This window comes from Salmo salar, chromosome ssa22 (assembly GCF_905237065.1).
Source record: "Salmo salar chromosome ssa22, Ssal_v3.1, whole genome shotgun sequence".
Taxonomy (NCBI): Eukaryota; Metazoa; Chordata; class Actinopteri; order Salmoniformes; family Salmonidae; genus Salmo; species Salmo salar.
In genome coordinates, this window is record NC_059463.1 from 13180094 (window position 1) to 13202358 (window position 22265).

At 44.4% G+C, this 22265-nt stretch overlaps 1 protein-coding gene across 6 annotated transcripts in view; it reads left to right on the forward strand.

The window, feature by feature from the left end:
* LOC106582833 (ras association domain-containing protein 5) overlaps window positions 1–21241 on the forward strand; it is a 54004-nt gene extending 32763 nt beyond the window's left edge. For 2 of the 6 annotated variants that reach the window (XM_014166324.2, XM_014166326.2), the window contains exons 3-6: window positions 13723–13830; window positions 14051–14381; window positions 14533–14648; window positions 14775–21241. In XM_014166324.2, coding sequence (XP_014021799.1) covers window positions 13723–13830; window positions 14051–14381; window positions 14533–14648; window positions 14775–14918 — 699 coding nt within the window. In that variant the 3' untranslated portion in view covers window positions 14919–21241. Of the gene's footprint in view, window positions 1–1146; window positions 2306–13722; window positions 13831–14050; window positions 14382–14532; window positions 14649–14774 lie in introns of those variants that run through there. The other 4 variants (XM_014166325.2, XM_045705151.1, XM_045705152.1 and 1 more) reach the window with 3 other exon arrangements.
* The last annotated feature ends 1024 nt before the right edge of the window (window positions 21242–22265 follow it).

Sequence of the window (22265 nt, forward strand, 5' to 3'; positions counted from 1 at the left end):
TGTCTCCTCTGACGGAACAGCCTCCCTCTCTTTAATGGAGGGTATGTCTCCTCTGACGGAACAGCCTCCCTCTCTTTAATGGAGGGTATGTCTCCTCTGACGGAACAGCCTCCCTCTCTTTAATGGAGGATATGTCTCCTCTGACGGAACAGCCTCCCTCTCTTTGACAGACTGACAGAGTCCACCTGAACAGCTGTTGGTCAATTGATTGTTTTAATGAATAACCTGCTGTATGCCTTGAGTTGGTTGTGATTTAGAGAAAGACCGTAGCTAGATATTGTTCTCTGACTTAGATGTACACGCACGCACGCACGCACGCACTCACTCATACACACACACGTACACACGCGCACACACACGTACACACACACACACTATTATTTGGTAGTCCATCTCTATTTTGACAGGGGCATTAGCTGGACCCTGTTCATATGGTCAAGACCAGGGCCAGAGAGCAGAGGGTACAGGTCAGGGGTCAACGAAAGGTTAGAGGTCATCTTCATCACTGACCCCTGGGTGACGATCACGCGACCTCCACGCTTGGTTTCTCCTGAAACCAACAGACAATAGTACCCATGTTTACAATTCCTCTTTATGGAACTAGACCTCATGAAGTTCTGAGATTTCTGTTCTTGATCATTGCCAGTGCTTGACTTGGAATGAAGTAGGTGCCAGTACTCATTTTGGGTGCTGGTACTGTTTATATTTAGGTACAGGAACTCCACAATAATGTTGAGCTAATATTCTATAAGAGGTACAAGAACCCAAGCAGTAGAACCTGGACTTGGTTCCGCTGTGTTTCTGAGCATGTTGACAAGAGTGTATGTATAATGCAGTAAGATGATCAGTACTCTGCTCTTCTCCCGGTCGTTATAAATCTGGAGGTTTCTTTCATGCAGCATTGGTAGCACTAAGGCAGAGCACAGCAGCCATGTTACTGAGTGGCTTCCTGCTCATGCATATCAGGTGTTATGAGCTACGAGACCGCATCTCTCTCTCTCTCTCTCTCTCTCTCTCTCTCTCTCTCTCTCTCTCTCTCTCTCTCTCTCTCTCTCTCTCTCAGGATGTGGCTGAGCTGGGTGCCGTTGCTTGCAGGAAGGGAGAGAATGGGGGGGGAGGGTGTTTTTGTAGCTCTGCAGAAAGCTCGTTGGCAGATAACAGACTCAACCACAGATGGTTGAGCAAGGCTGCATGAAAGAGAGAGGGAGAGAGAGCAAAGCGAACGCAAACGGAGAGCGAGCGAGTGGGAGGTGCAGCGCAAAGGCTTCTCTGTTAGTCCGTGAGTCTGAGAAGAAGAGAGGAGAAGAGAGGAGAAACCGCTGAATGTCAGAAGCCTGCAGCAGCCGAGGTCTCTTCCCAAAGAACCAAGGACTACACAGACATACAGCACAGGCCCACTGCAGTCTGGAGCCACAGACCTGAACTACAGTTACCGGAGTGTATGTGTGTGAGAGAGCCTGTCAGAGTAATTGATGTGAGCGTGTGTCTGAATGGGTAAGCAGCAGTAGCCTGCTGAAGTAATTTGTGTGTGTGTGTGTGTGTGTGTGTGTGTGTGTGTGTGTGTGTGTGTGTGTGTGCGCGTGTGCACCCATTCACAGTTCTTATTAGCTGACCAGCACACACAGCTGCAGGGCAGGAGGGGGTTGAAGGGGCAGTGTGTGTGTGTGTGTGTGTGAGGCATGCAGGTGAGCAGGGTTAATTGACTCTGTGACACCAACGTGTGTGTACAGTATGTGTGTGTGTGTGTGTGATATCGGGATCAGAGCACACACACGACAGGAGGAAGTGACACGCCTCTTCTCGCGCTCTCGGATTTCCTGAAGCCTCTCCGGTGGCACGAGGAGCGCTGGTAGGACCCGACTCTGAGCTGACCTCACCCCTGATTCTGGAGCCCAACTAGGGTACCTACAGACACAAGACTGTGGAGGACTGGCAGTGGATGTTTGGAATCGAGAGGTGCCACTTGGACTGTGTGTCCCTATACGTGTGTCCCTATACTGACCTACTGAGGTGACTGACTGTGAACGCATAGTGGATGTGAAGAGCTCTGGGACTGTGAGCATTGTGAACCGTGAGTGTGGCTGAATGCCTCTACAGATAGAGTATTTCCCCCTTGGGGACAATCAGGTTTCCTCCTGCTGCTCTGCTGCGTGTCTATAGGCAGCGAGGGCTCGTATTTAACTCCTAAATGACTGGCAGCAACAGCATGAGCAGCGGCTACTGCAGTCTGGACGAGGAGGGCGAAGACTTCACCTTCTTCACCGCAAAGTCCACCTTCTTCCGCCAGCCCCCAAAGCTGGTTAAGGTACGACAGAGATTTTTTTTAAAGATGGAGGGAGGGGAGTAGGGGCATGTTTCGATTCATGTTGTGTCCATTTTTGATGCCTGAAAAAGGAGAAGCGTTGAGTTAAGAGGAAGTGTGTGTAACACTATGTGGATGGTCCATCTCTAGAGGCTCTACAGACTATCAGTTAGTTGAAATGTTACTATCTGCTAGCCCTAACCCTTATTCCTAACTGTAATCTTAGCAAGCATTTGCTTATCAACAAATAGGTTGACCATCTGTAGAGCATCTTCAGATAGAATATCCGGACTATCCAAATAAAGTGTGACTGTTTGTGTTTTACTGTGTGTGTGTGTGTGTGTGTGACAGAGAGGTGTGCCTGCATTCGATCAGCTATCCATGCAGCATCCCTTGTAGGAGCTAGCCCCTCTAGGACAGTTCTTCATGGCTTAAAACGCAAAGGACTGCATAGCAGCAAGATGGTAATAGTTCATCGACAGCCCTCGCCTGTCGCTGTTTCCGTAGTAACAGGGAAGTTAGTTAAATAGTTAGACACTCGTTGTTCAGTGTGAGTTTTGCTATAGGTCTCTCTGTCATTCTGGCTCTTCCACGTTCTTTCTTTTCGCTCAGCATAATTCAGCTGGTCAATGTGACCATGGCAACGGCGGATCTCACTGATTCTGCTTTGGGATCAGAACTCCACAGGAGCGCGCGTGCGCGCAAACACACACTTCAATGTTGCAGTGGTGATGCCGTTTTTGGAGCTTGTTGGTCTGTCCGTGTAAATAGTGAGCAGTTGTATAACATAGGACTGCAACTGTGTCGGTGTCAAGTTACAGAATAAAATGGACTAAACACCCCCACTGGAAGATTGTTCTTAAGGCTTTTAACGGGCTACATGACCTCTCTCTCACACACACACACACACACACACACACACTTATATATATATACATACACACACACACAGAGCCGTAGGAAGGAAACGTTTGCTGATTAGGACAGAGGACATAGAGATGCTGTTGTTTTACAAACACACACACACAGACACATACACTTACACAGATACACACACACACACACAGACACTTACACACAGGCCTTTGTCAGTGTGATCTCAATACCTGCAGTGCCTCTGCTCTCTGGTTTGGAAAGAGCACCATCATTAAATAATTCAGCCCTAGCCCTGTGTCTGTCTGTTTGGAGTTTGGGTTGCCAGGTTGGAGACTGTTGAAGGTCGGTTACTTTGGAAGGCCAGAGTGGAGATTGTTGTGACCCAAAAACAAAGGACCCAGTCTTAAACCACGACCCAAAGTTTCCAATTCCCCATAAACTGTAAGAACGATACCGTGCAGTAGCAACAGTCTCTCTGTACAGGAAAACCACACTGTCACTCACTAACGTTTGAATATGAAAAACAGACATGCAAATATAGGAAAGCCACAGTTTGCTTGTACTCTCTGACACAATCTACTAGAGCGCGTGTCAGTTTACTCTTGTTGTTGTCTACAATGGCGCCAGCCACAGATCTAAAATCAGCCTAGAATCAGCTCTCCAAACCCTAACCCTGACCATAGTGGGGGAAAACCAGGGTCTAGGGGCTCCCCAGCCCTACTCCATCAACTTAACGGACATGGCAGTTTCACTGCTGCGGATTCCAGCTTTAATGACCTCTGAACTGGAAGCACTTTGCCTCCCACAGAAGAAACACAGAAGGAATGGCGCCAATGCAAACCCAGATAAACAGACACATTTACATGCATTCATAAACTCTCTCCCTCTCGACCGCTGTCTCACTCACCCTAGCTGAGTGTTAAAGCTGGCTGATCTGGAGCAATAGGCTCATCTCATGGCATAATTCACATAGAAAAGAGGACCTCTAATCTCCTCCCTCCTGTCCTGATGAGCATGTTCATCAGTGTGTGTGTGTGTGTGCGTGGATCAGTGTGTGTGTGGTTACCGCTGTGGAGCGCTCCCTTGCTCTAAAGGGAGCTTTGATGCCGTGGAAATGAATGAATTAATTAATTAATAAATTAGTAAAATCACCGGTGTTTATAATTAATGTTACACACACACACACACACACACACACACACACACACGTGTCTACGTGTGCTTGTGTGTGTGTCTGTCTGTGTCTGCGCACACTGAGCCGTGAAATGGAATCAGTGCTGGGGCTGGATCATGTGTTTGTTCCATTCGACACTTGACCCACTAACAGAGCTCAGCTAAGGTGCGCCAGCAGGAGTGCGAGTGTGTATTTGTGTCTGTCTGGCGCTTGCTGATCACAGGAGAAGCGAACGTGATTGGGGGAGATACGACACTGGATGAAAGTATGAAACTAGTAGCACAGGGAAACGCGCACACCTGGTCTACCGTAAATGGCGTCTGTGAGATGGGAAATGAGGCGTGGGTTAGAACTTCCATTACAGGATCTGTGCCTCTCTCTTCCCCTCCCTCCCTCACTCAGTCACTCCCTTATGTCACCTCCACTGCTCATTATCCTAGCAGCACTCTGCTATCGCAGCTGTCACAGCTCATCTACAGGAGTTAACTTGGCTATCAGAGACTTGGGGAGCTAAGTGTGGTCTCCTCTCCTGTGTGCCTCCTTTACTGGAGCAGTCTGCTCAGGGCTCAGTGGTTTTGTAGACCGCCGTTATACCAGCCCAGATCCATTTCAGAGAGATCGTTTCATCGAATTGTACGTGGGTTTCATTCTCTGTGATGTCTGTATGGCAGTATTGTGGGATATGAGTCCTCTACAGGCTCACTCTAGACCGTAATGGCTACAGCGGTGCGTGACACCAGGGGTGTTGTGTTACCTGATCACGTCCAACGACCATGTGCCACTACAGGAAGTGGGTTTTGTGTTGCCGTGGTAACGATGACGTGTAGAACTGGAGCATAGCGGCTCAAGTGCAAAGGCGTACTTTGCTTTTTATAAAATAAAAAATATCAGATTTGTCTGCTCAGCCCACATGCCCACACTCTCTATGTATGTAATGTATACCATAACTATGTATTTATACTATGATCCTCCCATTATATGGAATGCCCACCGCCTTCATATGTCATGTCTGCTAAAATGTTTTACTTGGTTCTTCAATGATAGACGGAACAGATAAGGTTAACTTTGATTCTATACAAGTAAAGACGGGCTCCATGATGGGGGGAAAAGCATATGTTTCTTGAACATTTAAAGAGATTGTCAGCAGATGTGGTTTTCTTGCTAGAGTTACATTTAAAAAAAATGAAATTGAACATTTAAAGAGGAGCTGGGTTGGAGAGGCCTATGCTGCCACCTACTGTAGTAGGTGTAGGCATCCTGATAAATAAGAATACACCATTTTCCGTTATATCCCAGCACATGGACCAAGAAGGCCATTTTCTAATGATGAATTGTACCTTACATGGTGAAAATTACTCATTGATTTCATTGTATATTCCACCAGCGACAAATCTGCTGGTTTCAGATAGAAATCAAGCTATATTAGATTAAATCCAGACAGGGCTGTCCCTTCTCCCCCTTCCTGTATGCACTGGCAATTTTTCCGATTGCAGAAAGAATTAGACAGGACCCAAATGTAAACATGATTATAAACTAAAATTATTTGCAAATGATCTCCTGATATACCTGACCAATTTTGAAAACTCAATGCCACCTTTGCTAAAACTATTTCCAGAATCCTCAAAAATCTCAGGATAAAAAATGAACATGGAAAACCCCCCAAAATAATGGCAATAGGAAAACGAAAATAAATAACTCACGATCTACAGCAATCCTTTAAGTGGACCACAAAAAATGACATACTTAGGATGCTTAATAAGTGACAACAAACAACAAATATATAAAGATAACTTTATTCCATTACTCAACAATATGAAAGCAGATCTGATTAAATGGGATAATCTTCCCATAAATGTTACGGGTAGAATAAACCTCTTTAGAATGGCATGGCTGCCAAAGGTTTTGTAATTATTTTCTGTAATACTAATTACCCCACCGAAGACACAAAAAAGTATACTCTGTCATAGGACTTTTATATGGGCAAATAAAATGAATAGAATAAAAAGGAAGTTTTACATCTTCTTAAGTCGGAGAGTGGTTGTAACCTTCCAGATGTTGAATTGTATCAAGGCTTCTACTTGCGACCATACAGTTAAATGCACTAAAGAGGAATAATGGGTACATATTGAAGATGTGCATGTTCGTCCCCAGAATCCTTTTCTGTTTTTTAAACGATAAAGCTAAGCACATTAACAACTTCATAGTTAAGAACACTATAGCAACATGGAAGAAAATGAAACGTATTCTACAAAAACCAATATCCCTTCCTAAAAACAATACTTGGTAGCTTTTCAGAATTCACCAATAAATTTGTCCACATAGAAGACTAAAGGCATAGAAATTGTAAATGACTTGGTTAAAGGAAATGCATTTATTTCCATGACATTATTAAAAAGTCATTTTGGACTAACCAATAATACAGTATATAGATAGTTTCAAATACATACAACTTTGACATCTTTTGGACATCAGAGCAACCTTGAGGGAAAAGGATCTTCATATTATAGGAAGTATATACAAAACCTTGCAGAGAGCATATCAAACTGACAATCTCTTAGAAAAAAATATCAACTATTGTAACCAAGACTTAAAAAGAACTGATGTTGGTGCAATATGTAGGGAAAGTTTGAGCATAACTAACGACGTTACAGTTAATGAAAATGTACACTTAATCCAGTGTAAAATAATGTATAGAATTTATTATACGAGGCAAAATTCTCATTCTACATATACAACAGCAGAGTCTTGTCTTCAGTGTAAAACTAAAGACTCAATAATCCATGCTTTTTGGGAACGCTGTAAAGTCTGGAAGTTGTGGAAGGAGCTAGAAAGTTAGCTGTCAGAAGTATTACAATGTAAACTTACTTTGTAATCTGTCTGTCTGCATATTTCAAGACATGCCATATGGAGGTGCAGTGGGATACCAGATGGGATGGCTGATTCTCTCCTCAATCAATCATCTTGAAAAAATGTATTCTAAAAGCAATCAATCCGCCATCATTAACACAATGGAAAAATCAAGCCCGTGGGCTATGGAGAGAAACAAAATGGTTCAGTTTCAGGCCATGTGGCGGAAAGGGATTCGGGCGCTGGAGATGGGGGGGGGTGTGCTAGTGGGTCTGGCAGGTGTGATGTGGTTGATGTTTTTATGATGTCATTTGTATGTGTACGTTGTCTATTGTTTATAAAAAACTTTTTTAAGTAAAAAGAAAGACCTAGCGTTCTGAGACACAGTCCGAGATGAGGGTGCAGCTCAGGTTAGGGTTAGCTAATCAAGTAGACGCCCACAGACATCACTTTAAAGTTCTATTTTTGGAAAATGTTTATGACACTAAAGTGCTGGAACCTTCTGTAAGCTGGTATCTGAGCCACGGAGTACCCAGGCGAATATGAGTCATCACCTTTTACCGTTGTGGGGAAAGTTTAGTAAATGTTGAATGTCAAGCTGTTCTGTTTATTGCGTAAGCTACAGTAAAAGGTCTGAATCTTTTTTTGTAATGGTTCTGGGGCAACACTGCAGCCTCAGATGACACTGGATGTGTCCGAATACCCATACTAGCGTACTACATATTTAAACGGTATATTATGTACTTATTGCCGCATACTATTTAGCATATACTATTTAGTAAAAAGTATGCCGTATGCCATGGCCGCAACACAGTAGCAGCTCCTGACTGGCTGAGTAGGTGGGGTGGGGGTGGGGGTGGGGACGAGTGCGATGGGTTTTTCAAAATTTAACAGACGTGCATCACATTTAACCAGCCTGATAATAGCTCATTTCCAATTCCATTCATTTTCTCTAAACTCTGAATAGGAATGGAGTTTTAGGCCTACTCAGGCTGGTTATAGTCAGATTATTACATTCAACCTATAACGTAGCCCATATAGCCCATCTATCCTAATTAAAAAGGACTGAAGACAGAAACAGATCGTTTGGTTCCATTACAACATATTTATTCGTGAAACCAAAGTGTTCTAACATACAGTACCAGTCATAAGTTTGGACACAACTACTCATTCAAGGGTTTTTCTTTATTTTGACTATTTTCTACATTGACAAATAGTGAAGACACAGTATATTTTGTATTTGAGATTCTTCAAAGAATCCACCCTTTGCTATGATGACTGCTTTGTACACTCTTGACATTCTTTCAACCAGCTTCATGAGGTAGTCAGCTGGAATGCGTTTCAATTAACAGGTGTGCCTTGTTAATTTGTGGAATTCCTTTCCTTCTTAATGTGTTTGAGCCAATCAGTTGTGTTGTGAGAAGGTAGAGGGGTATTCAGAAGATGGCCCTATTTGGTAAAAGACCAAGTCCATATTATGGCAAGAACAGCACAAATAGCAAAGAGAAACGGCAGTCCATCATTACTTTAAGATATGAAGGTCAGTCAATCCAGATAATGTCAAGAACTTTTAAAGTTTCTTCAAGTGCAGTCTCAAAAACCATCAAACACTATGATGAAACAAGCTCTCATGAGGACCGCCACAGGAAAGGAAGACCCAGAGTCACCTCTGCTGCAGAAGATAAGTTCATTAGAGTTACCTGCCTCAGAAATCGGCAGTTAACTGCACCTCAGATTGCAGCCCAAATAAATGCTTCACAGGGTTTGATCCTGTCAAAGTGGGAGCAACAACAACCTCCAATGTGTGAGCCATGTGCACTTTCCCTGGCTGTGGATGTCTGGGAGCCCTGGGTCTGAGTTTGGGTTTTCTGGTTTACTTTCCCTGGCTGTGGATGTCTGGGAGCCCTGGGTCTGAGTTTGGGTTTTCTGGTTTACTTTCCCTGGCTGTGGATGTCTGGGAGCCCTGGGTCTGAGATTGGGTATTCTGGTTTACTTTCTCTGGCTGTGGATGTTTGGGAGCCCTGGGTCTGAGTTTGGGTTTTCTGGTTTACTTTCCCTGGCTGTGGATGTCTGGGAGCCCTGGGTCTGAGTTTGGGTTTTCTGGTTTACTTTCTCTGGGCCTGAGCTCTGTGTGGGTTTGGTCGGCCATGAACCCGGCAGGGGTGAAGGGTTCAGTATTGTCCTACTATTCTATTGTCCTCTGACCATTCTCTCTCTCTCTCTCACTTCTAGAGGAATGCACAGAGGGGAGGGAGATAACTATATTTAGCAGTTAGGAAACATCAAGCCACAAACACAAGAATTCCTGAGAGACTTGATAGTTTTCAAGAACTAAGAACTAGCGAAGGAGGATTTTTCAACTCTGACCCTGGAATCTTGTATCTCAGCCTCATGGCAAAATGTGTAGAATAGCAGGAAATTAGCTTTAAAACTGCAAAATGTTCTCATCTTCATGGCAAAATCAAATCAAATTGTATTTGTCACATGTGCCAAATACAACCGGTGTAGATTTGACCGTGAAATGCTTACTTACGAGCCCTTTACCAACAATGCAGAGTTAAAAAGTAAGAAAAGATTAGCAAATAAGATTTGTTTTACATTTTTTTAACAATAACGAGGCTATATACAAGGAGTACCGGTACTGAGTCAATGTGCAGGGGTACGAGGTAGTTGACATAACTGTGGTAATAAGTACATTTAGATTGAGGTGACTAGACAATCAGGATAGATAACAGAGTACAGCAGCGTATGTGAAGAGTGTGTCTGTGTGAGTGTGTGTGGCGTCAATATGCGCGTGTGTGTGTGTGTGTGTGTGTGTGAGCATATGTAGTGTGAGCGTGTGTGTGTGTGTGTGTGTGTGTCGGAGTGTCAGTGTAGTATGTATGAGTGTATGGGTAGAGTACAGTGAGTGTGCATAGAGCCAGTGCAAGAATGTCAGTAGAAAAAAAGAACTGCGAGAGAGTGCATGAGCACTCTTTCTCCCTCTCCATCAGCTCCATTCAAATTGCATCCAAAATAGATCATCATGTTCTAGATTGATACAGTATATAGCCCTATATATAGATGTCCTAGCCTACCTATTTCAGGTAATACATTCATTGCAGTATTATATTTAGCTAATTAATGATGGGTTAAGCATAATACACTTCTAACTTATAGCCTCTGTCTCTTGGCAATACGCACCTGTGCTCCGCTGGCCTCTCATTAAAGAAACGCTCCTTAGCTCTTGGAGTCCCATGCAGGAAAAGCTAGACGAGCATAATTTCTAGACGAGCATAATTTCTTACAACAATAGACTACTCGAAGAGGGACGCAAGCTCTTTTTTGCTGAATGTTAAATACAGTGGCCAGTAGAACTCACTGGTAGTTTGAAAGAAGAGCGAACGCGCTAGGTTATATCAGTTGTTTATTCACACCCATGAACGTCCTATCTTCGTGAAGGGAAGCGAAAGCCTTCTGCATCTAATTCTAGTCCTATATTATTCAAGGATGTCATTAGTATTCAGACCCTTTACTCAGTACTTTGTTGAAACACCTTTGACAGCGGTTGCAGCATTGAGTCTTCTTGGGTATGACGCTACAAGCTTGGCAAACCTGTATTTGGGGAGTTTCCCCCAATCTTCTCTGCAGATCCTCTCTAGCTCTGTCAGGTTGGATGGGAAGCGTTGCTGCATAGCTATCTTCAGGTCTCTCCAGAGACGTTCGATCGGGTTCAAGTCCGGGCTCTGGCTGGGCCACTCAAGGACATTCAGAGACTTGTCCTGAAGCCACTCCTGCGTTGTCTTGGCTGTGTGCTTAGGGTCGTTGTCCTGTTGGAAGGTGATCCTTCACCTCAGTCTGAGGTCCTGAGCGCTCTGGAGCAGGTTTTCATCAAGGATGTCTCTGTACTTTGCTCCGTTCATTTTTGCCTCAACCCTGACTAGTCTCCCAGTCCCTGCCATCTGAATACTTTATGAAGACTCGATGCATATGCTTAATAATGATTTTGAGTGACACTTCTGGTTTTGGCGGGAAATACCAGGTTACCCAGGAGAAAAGTCATTTATTTTCAGGACGGAACATTTGTAAAATTCATAGAAAATATTCAACCCTAGTTTAGATCATGATCGAGCCTTAGTGATGTGGACACCAAGGAACTTGAAGCTCTCGACCCACTCCACTACAGCCCCATCAATGTGAATGGGGGCATGCTCGGTCCTGTAGTCCACGATCAGCTCCTTTGTCTTGCTGACGTTGAGGGAATGGTTGTTGTCCTGGCACCACACTGCCAGGTCTCTGCCCTCCTCCCTGTAGGCTGTCTCTCGTCGTCGGTGATCAGGCATACCACCGTTACGTCGTCTGCAAACATAATGACGTGTTGGAGTCGTGCGTGGCTACACAGTCGTGGGTGAACAGGGAGTACAGGAGGGGACTAAGCACGCACCCCTGAGGGGCCCCCGTGTTGAGGGTCAGCGTGGCGGATGTGTTTTTGCCTACCCTGACCAACTTGGGGCGGCCCGTCAAGCAGTGCAGGATCCAGTTGCAGAGGGAGGTGTTTAATCCCAGGGTCATTGGAATATCTTAGTGAAGAATACCATGAGATGAGCTATAAAACAGCAGCGGGGGTTGGGGAAGTAGGTGCCCCGGCATCCCAAATGCCGTAGTCTGACCCTGCCTATGTGTGAGGCAGGTGTGTGTGCTCAAAATGCATCTCTATGGCATATAGCAACCGTAAGGTGTATATAAAAATGCATACAGTCTGCAGTGGAGTATTTTCCCCATCAGCAGACATTGAGTTGCACATAATACAGTAATGCTGTGCCAATCCTCTAGCTTCGATGTTGCAGGAATGTTCATGCTGTTTCAAGGTCTTTGTGTTTAGTCTCGCGGTTGTTTAGAGATGGTCAGTTTGACATTTTATACCAGTTTGCCCAAAGCTCCCTCTGCGTTCTCACATCATTAACTCTTACTCCACTGGAACCTGCCAAGACAAACACACACACACTAAGCCGTAAACGCACAGCAAACATAACTCTCCTCCTGAGCTGATTGTTCACGGAGGAGAGAAGTTAATGGTCTGTCATGAGACAAGAGAGGAGTGAAGGAAGGCAAGACACCACGTCCTGTTCGTACTGATCCTACTCTCCATCTCTGCTAAACGCAAGCCAAGATATACTGCACACTCACCACACACACACACACACGCGCGCGTATACAAAGCGACTGTACTGAATGAAGCAGACTTTGTCCCCTCACGCCCTGAGGACTCCCATACATAAATGATTCCTGCCCTGCATTCTCTCTCTCGCTCTCTCTCTTTCTTCCCCTAGCTGTCTATCGCTCACACCACTGTGTCCCAGAAAAAGAGAGTGAAAAGGAGGAGAGAAAAAACCAAAACAGCATCCACATCAGAGGATGCATCTATAAATAACCCAGTCAAACTCTGTGTTGCTAAGGCTTGCTCAGCAACCATGCCTCCCCATATTCTCTCCTCTTCTCGCCTCCTCTCCCCCGTTCTCATCTTCCCTTCGCGCCTCATCATCCCCCCCCTCCTTCCTTCATCTCTCCTTCATCTCTCCCTCACCCCCATAATGAGCGAGCCTCATGACGAGCCCTTCACTCACACTGCATGGTGGGAGGGGGAGTTTTGTGCTTTTTCGTGGCCTTAGCAGTGGGAGAGATTGGAGCTGTCCGAGTGACTGCTTGGTGTGTCTGTCAGTGGGGATGAAGAGGGAGAGAAAGAGGGAGCGAGACTGAGAAAAAGAGCGACACAGAGGCATAGAGTGATGGTGTCAGTGTAATTCTCTACGTCTCTGCTCCATTCAGAATATTTCCTGCCTCCTGTTCAGTCTGTGGGGTAACTGCAGTGTTGTGTCATGCTGGGGCTGGGGAGGATGGGAGGAGGAGGAGGAGGAGGAAGGGAGACAAGAATGAAGAGTCACGCAACATTCTATAAATGTTAGAGCCCAATGGGCAATGTTCAGATGTGTGGGGGTGCGTGCGTGCGTGCGTGCGTGTGGACGTGTTTAACTATTCTTGTGGGGACCAAAAGTCCCCACAAGAATAGTAAAAAAATAACAATTTGACCAACTGGGGACATTGTCAGTCCCCACGAGGTCAAATGCTATTTCTAGGGGGTTTAGGGTTAAGGTTAGAATTAGGGTTAGAATTATGTTTAGGGTTAGGAGCTAGGGTTAAGGTTAGGTTTTTGGGTTAAGGTTAGGGTAAGAGTACAGTTAGGGTTAGGGAAAATAGGATTTTGAATGGAACTGAATTGTGTGTCCCCACAAAGTTATCTGTGTGAGTGTGTGCGCGCGCACAGTGCACCCTGGGTTCTTAGGCCTAAGTGGAAACTCCACTGTGCCTGTCTGAAAGACAGCGCCCTCTGCTGTTTGGAGTGATAGCAGCAGACTGAAAGAAACAAATAGTCCAGGTGTCCTCAGGTCTGAGTCATAATGACTGCTCTGTCTGTCTCAACTTCCCCCTGTACTGCAGTTCCTGTTTCTCACACAGCCGGCTGTCTGTCTCTCTCTCTGTGTTTCAGCAGAAGGAGGTCGAAGAGGACAGAGGGCCCAAGGCTCTGTCAGAGGAAGAATTGCGGGCCAGGATAGAGGACTACAACTCTATGGTCTCAGAGAATGGCATGAAACTGGTGAGTGCTACAACACTTAAAATATACACATAGGTACATTCTTAGAAAAAACGGTGTTATCTAGAACCTTAAAAGGGTTCTCCTACTGGGACAGCCGAAAAACCCTGTTGGAACCCTTTTTTTCTAAGAGTGTACTAGTATGAAGTACTGAGTGGGAATTTACCAATACAGACACACATGAATCTCTCTCTCTCTTTCTTTTCTCTCTCCTCTCTCCCAGGGTGCTGATGGTTTGTACACTGGCTTCATTAAGGTCCACCTTCGACTAAGTCGACCAGTCACGATGCTCACTATGGAGTGGACAGGATTAGACGGCCAGGCGGAAAGACAAGGTCGGCCAATGACGGTGTCAGAAGGCCAGGAGGGGGCGGGAGCAGGGTTCAGTGAGAAGCGGACGTCGTTCTACCTGCCCAGTGACTGTGTGAAGCAGATCCACATCAGTAGTACTACCACAGTCAGGGAGGTCATACAGGGCCTGCTGAAGAAGTTTATGGTGCAGGATAACCCACGCAAGTTTGCTCTGTACAGACAGACACACCGTGATGGACAAGGTGAGTTACGCACACAGATTACACGTATATACATTCGCATATTTACATTCTGCCACCTGACTGAGAGTCGATTTTTGAAGATTTCTGATAATATGCAAACGGCCTAGATGTGGACTCTAATGTGTCTTTCCTTTGTCGTGTGTCTGTGCAGATCTGTTCCAGAAGCTTCCTCTTGTGGAATGTCCTCTCGCTCTGAGACTGGTGGTGGGTCCAGATCCTGAGCTGCTCAGCTTCGTCCTCAAGGAGAACGAGACCGGAGAGGTGGACGTAAGACAAACACAACACACACACACACACACATACCATGTGTCCTAAAATCATTAATTGCTGCATGAATACCATCTCTAACATCATTAATACCGCTCTCTCTCCCTTTCGTTCTCTCCATCTCAGTGGCATGCGTTCTCGGTTCCTGAGCTGCAGAACTTCCTGGTGATTCTGGAGAAGGAGGAGGCAGAGCGTGTGCGATTGGTGGAGCAGAGATTCGCAGTCTACCGACAGAGCTTGCAGAAGGCATTACAGGAGGATCAACCCTGACCCCTCACCCTTTACCCCTCATTTCTCACTCTGACCTTTCAACCCTCACCCTCTTTTGACCCAGGGAGAGACAGGAGCCCACTGAGGCTTTGACTACTATTCTCCCCTCGGGACACGGGCAGCCCCTCCCTCACTCCTCACATCCCCTCTGGAGAAGAGAGGCGGGGTTGAGAAAGCATGGAAAGGGGAAAAGGGACTGTTTGAAGGACGAGTGGACAGGATGCTGGAACAAAAGAAGTCTGTGTATCCCTGTGAGTAAAAAGACACTGAACTGAAGGACCGTCTGACTTTGTTGGGGCTCGGATATCTCGGTTTGATCTGACAATCTGACCTGATGGGTCTTCTAATGTTACTTTGAATCTCAGTTTGGGCTGATAAAGTTTCAAAGATTCTACTGCTGCTGCTGCAAGTGTTACTTACGCATGAGGCTCACCTTGCTCTATCTGCCCCAGTGCCCCTGCCTAAAGAGTCTCACCTTGCTCTATCTGCCCCAGTGCCCCTGCCTAAAGAGGCTCACCTTGCTCTATCTGCCCCAGTGCCCCTGCCTAAAGAGTCTCACCTTGCTCTATCTGCCCCAGTGCCCCTGCCTAAAGAGTCTCACCTTGCTCTATCTGCCCCAGTGCCCCTGCCTAAAGAGGCTCACCTTGCTCTATCTGCCCCAGTGCCCCTGCCTAAAGAGTCTCACCTTGCTCTATCTGCCCCAGTGCCCCTGCCTAAAGAGGCTCACCTTGCTCTATCTGCCCCAGTGCCCCTGCCTAAAGAGGCTCACCTTGCTCTATCTGCCCCAGTGCCCCTGCCTAAAGAGTCTCACCTTGCTCTATCTGCCCCAGTGCCCCTGCCTAAAGAGTCTCACCTTGCTCTATCTGCCCCAGTGCCCCTGCCTAAAGAGTCTCACCTTGCTCTATCTGCCCCAGTGCCCCTGCCTAAAGAGTCTCACCTTGCTCTATCTGCCCCAGTGCCCCTGCCTAAAGAGTCTCACCTTGCTCTATCTGCCCCAGTGCCCCTGCCTAAAGAGTCTCACCTTGCTCTATCTGCCCCAGTGCCCATGCCTAAAGAGTCTCACCTTGCTCTATCTGCCCCAGTGCCCCTGCCTAAAGAGGCTCACCTTGCTCTATCTGCCCCAGTGCCCCTGCCTAAAGAGGCTCACCTTGCTCTATCTGCCCCAGTGCCCCTGCCTAAAGAGGCTCACCTTGCTCTATCTGCCCCAGTGCCCATGCATAAAGAGTCTCACCTTGCTCTATCTGCCCCAGTGCCCCTGCCTAAAGAGTCTCACCTTGCTCTATCTGCCCCAGTGCCCCTGCATAAAGATTTAGGACCAGGACAGACATTACTATTCAAAGCAACGCTCCATGGTGGGTGGACCATTTGGAATGTTCCATTACTTGATGTTTATTATATCAACTCTCATGTTGTCCCTGCATGCCTTCTGTCCAGGGCCGAGGGTAGGAGGGGAGGGGGGTGTATGGTTGGATTGGGAAGCAGGGTTGCTATGCTGGGGTAAAGCTGTGTAGGGTTAGGGTGTGGGAAAAGGAACACCAGAATCCATTCTCATCTTCAGACTCCTCTCATATCAGTCCCAGGGATGTACAGCGGTATTTCTCATAGAGCTGCTTGAACATCTCTGTCCTAACTTCTTTATCCAGCACTGAAATGAACCCTCTATCTCAGGCGGCTAACTTGCACTTAACCCTGCATCTCCCTCTACCAGAGTAACCATGCTAGTGTGGGAGGTCTTGTGCAGACAGACGTGTATTTCATAGGTAGATCTCATTCCCATCTCTTCAGATTGCCATTTGTGTACCCTGACAGCAGTCATATATATATATATATATATATACACAATAGGCCTTCTATACCCAATAGATATCCACCCTGTTATTCATTAACCCATTCTACGTAAGCATACAGTACGTAAACAATCAACACAAGTAAGCATTCCTTCACTGCTTGAACCGTCTGCTGGTGTTTTAAGCATTTACAAACAGCTCAATGGGATGTTGATGTTCTGATTCTTCGTGAACTGTTGACCCTATCTCCTAACCTGGAAATTGACATTTCCTCTGATGGGAGACTTGCCGTGTCGCTGGCTCTGTGTCTGTGTAGAGCGTATGCAGCTGTAGCTACTGTTGTTAGAGGCCTGTTAGAGCCAGCCACTCTGTGCTGCTGTGACAGGCCCATGAAGCCCTGCCACTGAGCCGACTGTTAACAGGACTGAGTGAATGAGAGGGACTGATGCTTAAACACTGATTTGGAGGTCAAGGGTCATACCGCGAGGAGGTACTCCCGGTCAGTTCATGTGGTCAGGGAAAAACTCCTGTCCGTATTGTTCATTGAGAAACACCATTCTGTCGATCACATCCAAGTTAAGAGGGACCCCTGTGTCCCCCTCTCCCCAGAGGTAGTGGGATATCTGACTGGAAATATGACTTATTGTAGAATAAACAAACTGATTCTGGCCACAGGTCTGTAGAGTATCCTAGAGAAGGGGCATGAAATTAGGCATGAAATGAGTGATTATTTTGTAGAAATAGAATTTTATCATACCAATGATGTTTTATCTGAGTGTGATGCATACAGAGCGTTCAGAAAGTATTCGTACCCCTCGACTTATTCCACATTTTGTTGTGTTACAGCCTGAATTCAAAATGGATTCAATATTTTCTCTCATCCATCTACACACAATATCCCACAATGACAAAGAGAACATGTTTTTAGAAATGTTTGCAAATGTATTGAAAATGAAATACATAAATATCTCATTTACAGAAATATTCACACCCCTGAGTCATACGTTGTAGAAGCGACTTTGGCAGTGATGACAGTCTTTTTTTTAGGTAAGTCTCTAAGAGCTTCGCACACCTGGGGCCTCATTTATTAATCATGCAGATGCACAAATCTGTGTGTAAACCATACATGGAGTTGTTTCCACGCAAAGTGTGAGATTTATGAATATGAACGCTTGCTTGAGAGTGTGCATACATTTATGCACGATCATGACCATGCTTACGCACAGTGCCAAATGCTGGAATATGGAAACTGCTTGTTGAGCGTAGAATTGGGAAAATATATGTTGAAAATGTGTGGAATTATCAGAGTAATAATTTTTTTTTAATGATTTAATTGTTTTTCCATGCAACATATCTTGACATGCAACATATCTTGACATGCTATATAATTTGACAACATCAGTACATGTGTTACGATAATAATCCATATAAAGTACAGTCATTTGTTAAAAGTATTTCAAACATTGTTGAAAAGCTATAAAAGCCTCAGCTAATGTGAAATCGAATGAGTAATGGCTGATATTGTTCTGTTTTGAAGATTTGCCACACGCTGCATTTCGCAAAAAGCGCGTTTGTTGAGACAGGTGGGACTTTTTCTGCAGAAAGTACAGATTGGCTCATCAGATATAATTAATCAAAAACAATCTTATTGGATTTTTGAGAGGATTTAAGACCTACTTTAAAAAGGGCACTTTAATAAGGGTACTTGGCAACGGGTACTTTTCAGCGGGAGCTTGCCGTTCGGCATCACAGCCCTCGATGAGCCAATGTTTTGGATGAAATCATCAGCAAAACTTAGTGACGCATACAATTTCAAGTCAAGAGGGCTTTCTTTGCCATCAACGGGTTCCCAAGTACGAACAGAGCAATAGACGGCACCCACATTGCCATCAAATTACCATCCCAAAACTATGTGAACAGAAAAGGCTTCCACTCTTTATGTGCAGGTTATATGATGCCCGAAAAACGCACGACTCGTTCATTCTGCACAACAGCAATGTTAGCCTATACGCCTACCTGAGGGAGCTGTTGAAGATGGATGGCTTATTGCTTAGTGTTACCTACTTATTTTAAGTATATTTGCCATTGCTAAAGCAACTTGAATTGTCATAATGGTCCTCTTTGTCGATATGTTTTTTGTGTGTTTACTGGTCAAGCCACAACTGAGCGAGCCAAATCAAATATTTTGGTTGTACTCACTGACACTAGCACCTCAATTTCAGTCTCAGAAAAAAGAAAAAAAGAATCTTTGCCTTTTTTTGGTTAGGCTGTTGTATTTCATGGTATGGAGTTGTGTATTCCCCACGTGCTTTAAAGTGATGGTTTTGAAATGTGGTTTGCAATTGAAAATTATCCTAATTAAACATTGTTTAATTATGTTTATTTAGGGGCATTTTGAAACGCAATCCACCAAGGTCGTGCAAGAGCACTGAGGCTGAGAACCGTTGGTATTTATAAATGCTTATCTCCTACCAGTGTGCATATGATGCTCGTAGGATTGTTTGATGAATCACACATTTTTCTATGCATACACCATTCTAAATTCAGTTTGTAAATAGTATTTTAGAATAGTTTCTACACAATATTGATAAATGAGGCCCCTGGATTGTACAATATTTGACCATTTATTATTTTTCAAATTATTCAAGCTCTGTCAAGTTGATTGTTGATCGTTCATTGCTAGACAGCCATTTTCAAGTCTTACCATAGAAAGCAGGTTTTCCTCTCGATTTTGCCTGTGCTCATTGCTGTATTCCATTTTTTTTATTTTAAATTTACTCCCTAGTCCAGGGTTTCGCAAACTCGGTCCTCGGGACCCCAAGGGGTGCACATTTTGGTTTTTGCCCTTGCACTACACAGCTGATTCAACCAACTAATCATCAAGCCGGAGGACAGAGTTTGGAAAACGCTGCCCTAGACCTTGCCGATGACAAGCATACCCATAACATGATGCCACCGCCACTATGCTTGAAAATATGAAGAGTGATACTCAGTGATGTGTTGTATTGGATTTACCCCAAACATAACTCTTTGTATTCAGGACAAAAAGTTCATTTCTTTGCCACATTTTTTTTGCAATATTACTTTAGTGCCTTGCTGCAAACAGGATGCATGCTTTGGAATATTTTTATTCTGTACCGGCTTCCTTCTTTTCACTCTGTCATTTAGGTTAGTATTGTGGAGTAACTACAATGTTGTTGATCCATCCTCACTTTGATCATATCACAACCATTAAACTCGTAACTGTTTTAACATCTCCATTGGCCTCATGGTGAAATCCCTGAGCAGTTTCATTCCTCTCCGGCAACTGAGTTAGGAAGGACGCCTATCTCTGTAGTAACTGGGTGTATTGATACACCATCCAAAGCCTAATTAACAACTTCACCATGCTCAAAGGGATATTCAGCAATTGCTTTTTATTTTATATTTACCCATCTACCAATAGATGCCCTTCTTTGCGAGGCATTGAAAAACCTCCCTGGTCTTTGTGGTTGAATCTGTGCTTGACATTCATTACTCGATTGAGGGACCCTACAGATAATTGTATGTGTGGGGAACAGAGATGAGGTAGTTATTCAGATATCATGATAACCACTATTATTGAACACAAGAGTATATCCAACTTACTATGTGATTCGTTAAGCACATTTTTACGCTTGCCACAATAAATGGGTTGAATACTTATTGACTAAAGACATGTCATCTTTTAATTTTGTATTGAATTTCAAAAAATTATACTTTGACATTATGTGGTATTGTGTGTTTGGTCAGTGACACAATCTAAATGTAATCTATTTTAAATGCAGGCTGTAACACAACAAAATGTGGAAAAAGTCAATACTTTCTGAAGGCACTGTAAGTAAACATTGGAGGACAAATTATTATTATTGGTTATAATGATTGTTATTGGTGTGTGAGTCTGGGCTGGAGATAATAGTATACATATTATATGAGAGTTAATACCTATGTATTCCAATGAGCCTCGATCATCGTCCAAAAGCACATGCCTTCCTGATGCAGAGAGACCAAAAGAAATGCCCATGTCCATCCCATACCCTTACCTCCTCAACCCCTTATAACCCAACCCTAACCTGCTCAGTGTTTAGGCTGTTCCTGCTGGCAGTGCCTTCTGTTCTATGTAGCCTTGTGTATGTAACTGGGTTCTATATGTCGTATCTCTTTTCCTTGCCACCTATTTTTGTCCTTTATCACCCCCCTCCTATTCCTGCCCTCACAGGGCATATAGAGAGGCCACACAAACAGATCTGAGATCAGACTACATGTCTGTGATGGAACCCATAAGAGTGTGTGTGTGTCTGTCTGTGTGTGTTTTTGACTGTGTCTGTTACATCTGCGTGTGTGTTATTTATTTTACGTTTCACCCCCTTTCAGCATGGTGTTAAGTGTCAGAGGATGTGGACAATCAATGCTTTCCAGCAATCTCTAAGTTTGGTTTATCTGGAGAATTAGATGTGTATATAGATATCTGTAAACCTGTAAAGAAAATGAAGAATTAAATAAATTGTCATCCTTTAATGAGTCTCTTTCATGTCCTTTATGAGCTCATTCTCACTTTGTTTCCTGGTCAGAAAGGTTCTCTGGATATGTTCATCTCTTTGTGCTGCAGTCTTAATGACTTTCTGTACAGTAGCCAGGCCAGCTTCCTTTATGTCAGTGGCTGTTCTGCATTTACCCAGAGTTCAACCAGCTCTTTCTAAAAGGTCTCTAGCTCCTCATTTTGGAGCTTTGTCAAACTCTGAGGAGTTTCCCTTCCATTAGTTATGAGTCCCAAAATGGTTTCCTGTGTCTATGTGTTCCAGAGGTGTGCTCATCCAAGGGTAGGAGAGAGCGAGAGTAAACGTCATTCATTATGAATCAGTATAGTTTGTTTACAAAGTTAACAAAAACATGGAGAAACAGGTCCCATGGGTAGTTATGATAGCTTCAAATTATAGGCATTTAAAAAAACTAATCTTGCTAATAGAAATCAAGTGCACATGAATATTTACTGGATTTTTGTTTGCCCAACAAACAGTTTGGATTTTTGATGGTCCAACCTACGGAAATGAGTTGCGTTCAGCCATTCATTCAGCCGTTCCTATGGGGAAAATGTATGGGGAAAGAATAGGGTTTTGGGCTGAATGCAAAAATAAGGTCTGAGGTTAACACAGGCTTAGTGGATATTATATGTTTGTTCTATGAGAGAATATCACGTGTGCCCAACAAACATTTGGAATTGTTGATGGCCAGATCTTTTGATGTGCACAAACTGCACATCAGTGTGGCTTGAACAAAAATTACAGGCGAGGAAAAACATGTCTGTACGCAATTTAGTGTACGCTCCAGAGCACAAACCATAGAGATAGAGGACTCATCTTTAGTATCTGTTCCGTTACAGCGTCTGTGACGCCATTAAAGCTATCTCCATTTTAAAGTAGCCTACTCAATTTTCTTCTTCACAATTGGGTGGGACTTCCAACTTCATTGGCTGATCCCACTTGATGACCCTGTTGGTGTCATGTCCAACCGGGTCATCAGGAGGGATCAGCCAATGAAGTTA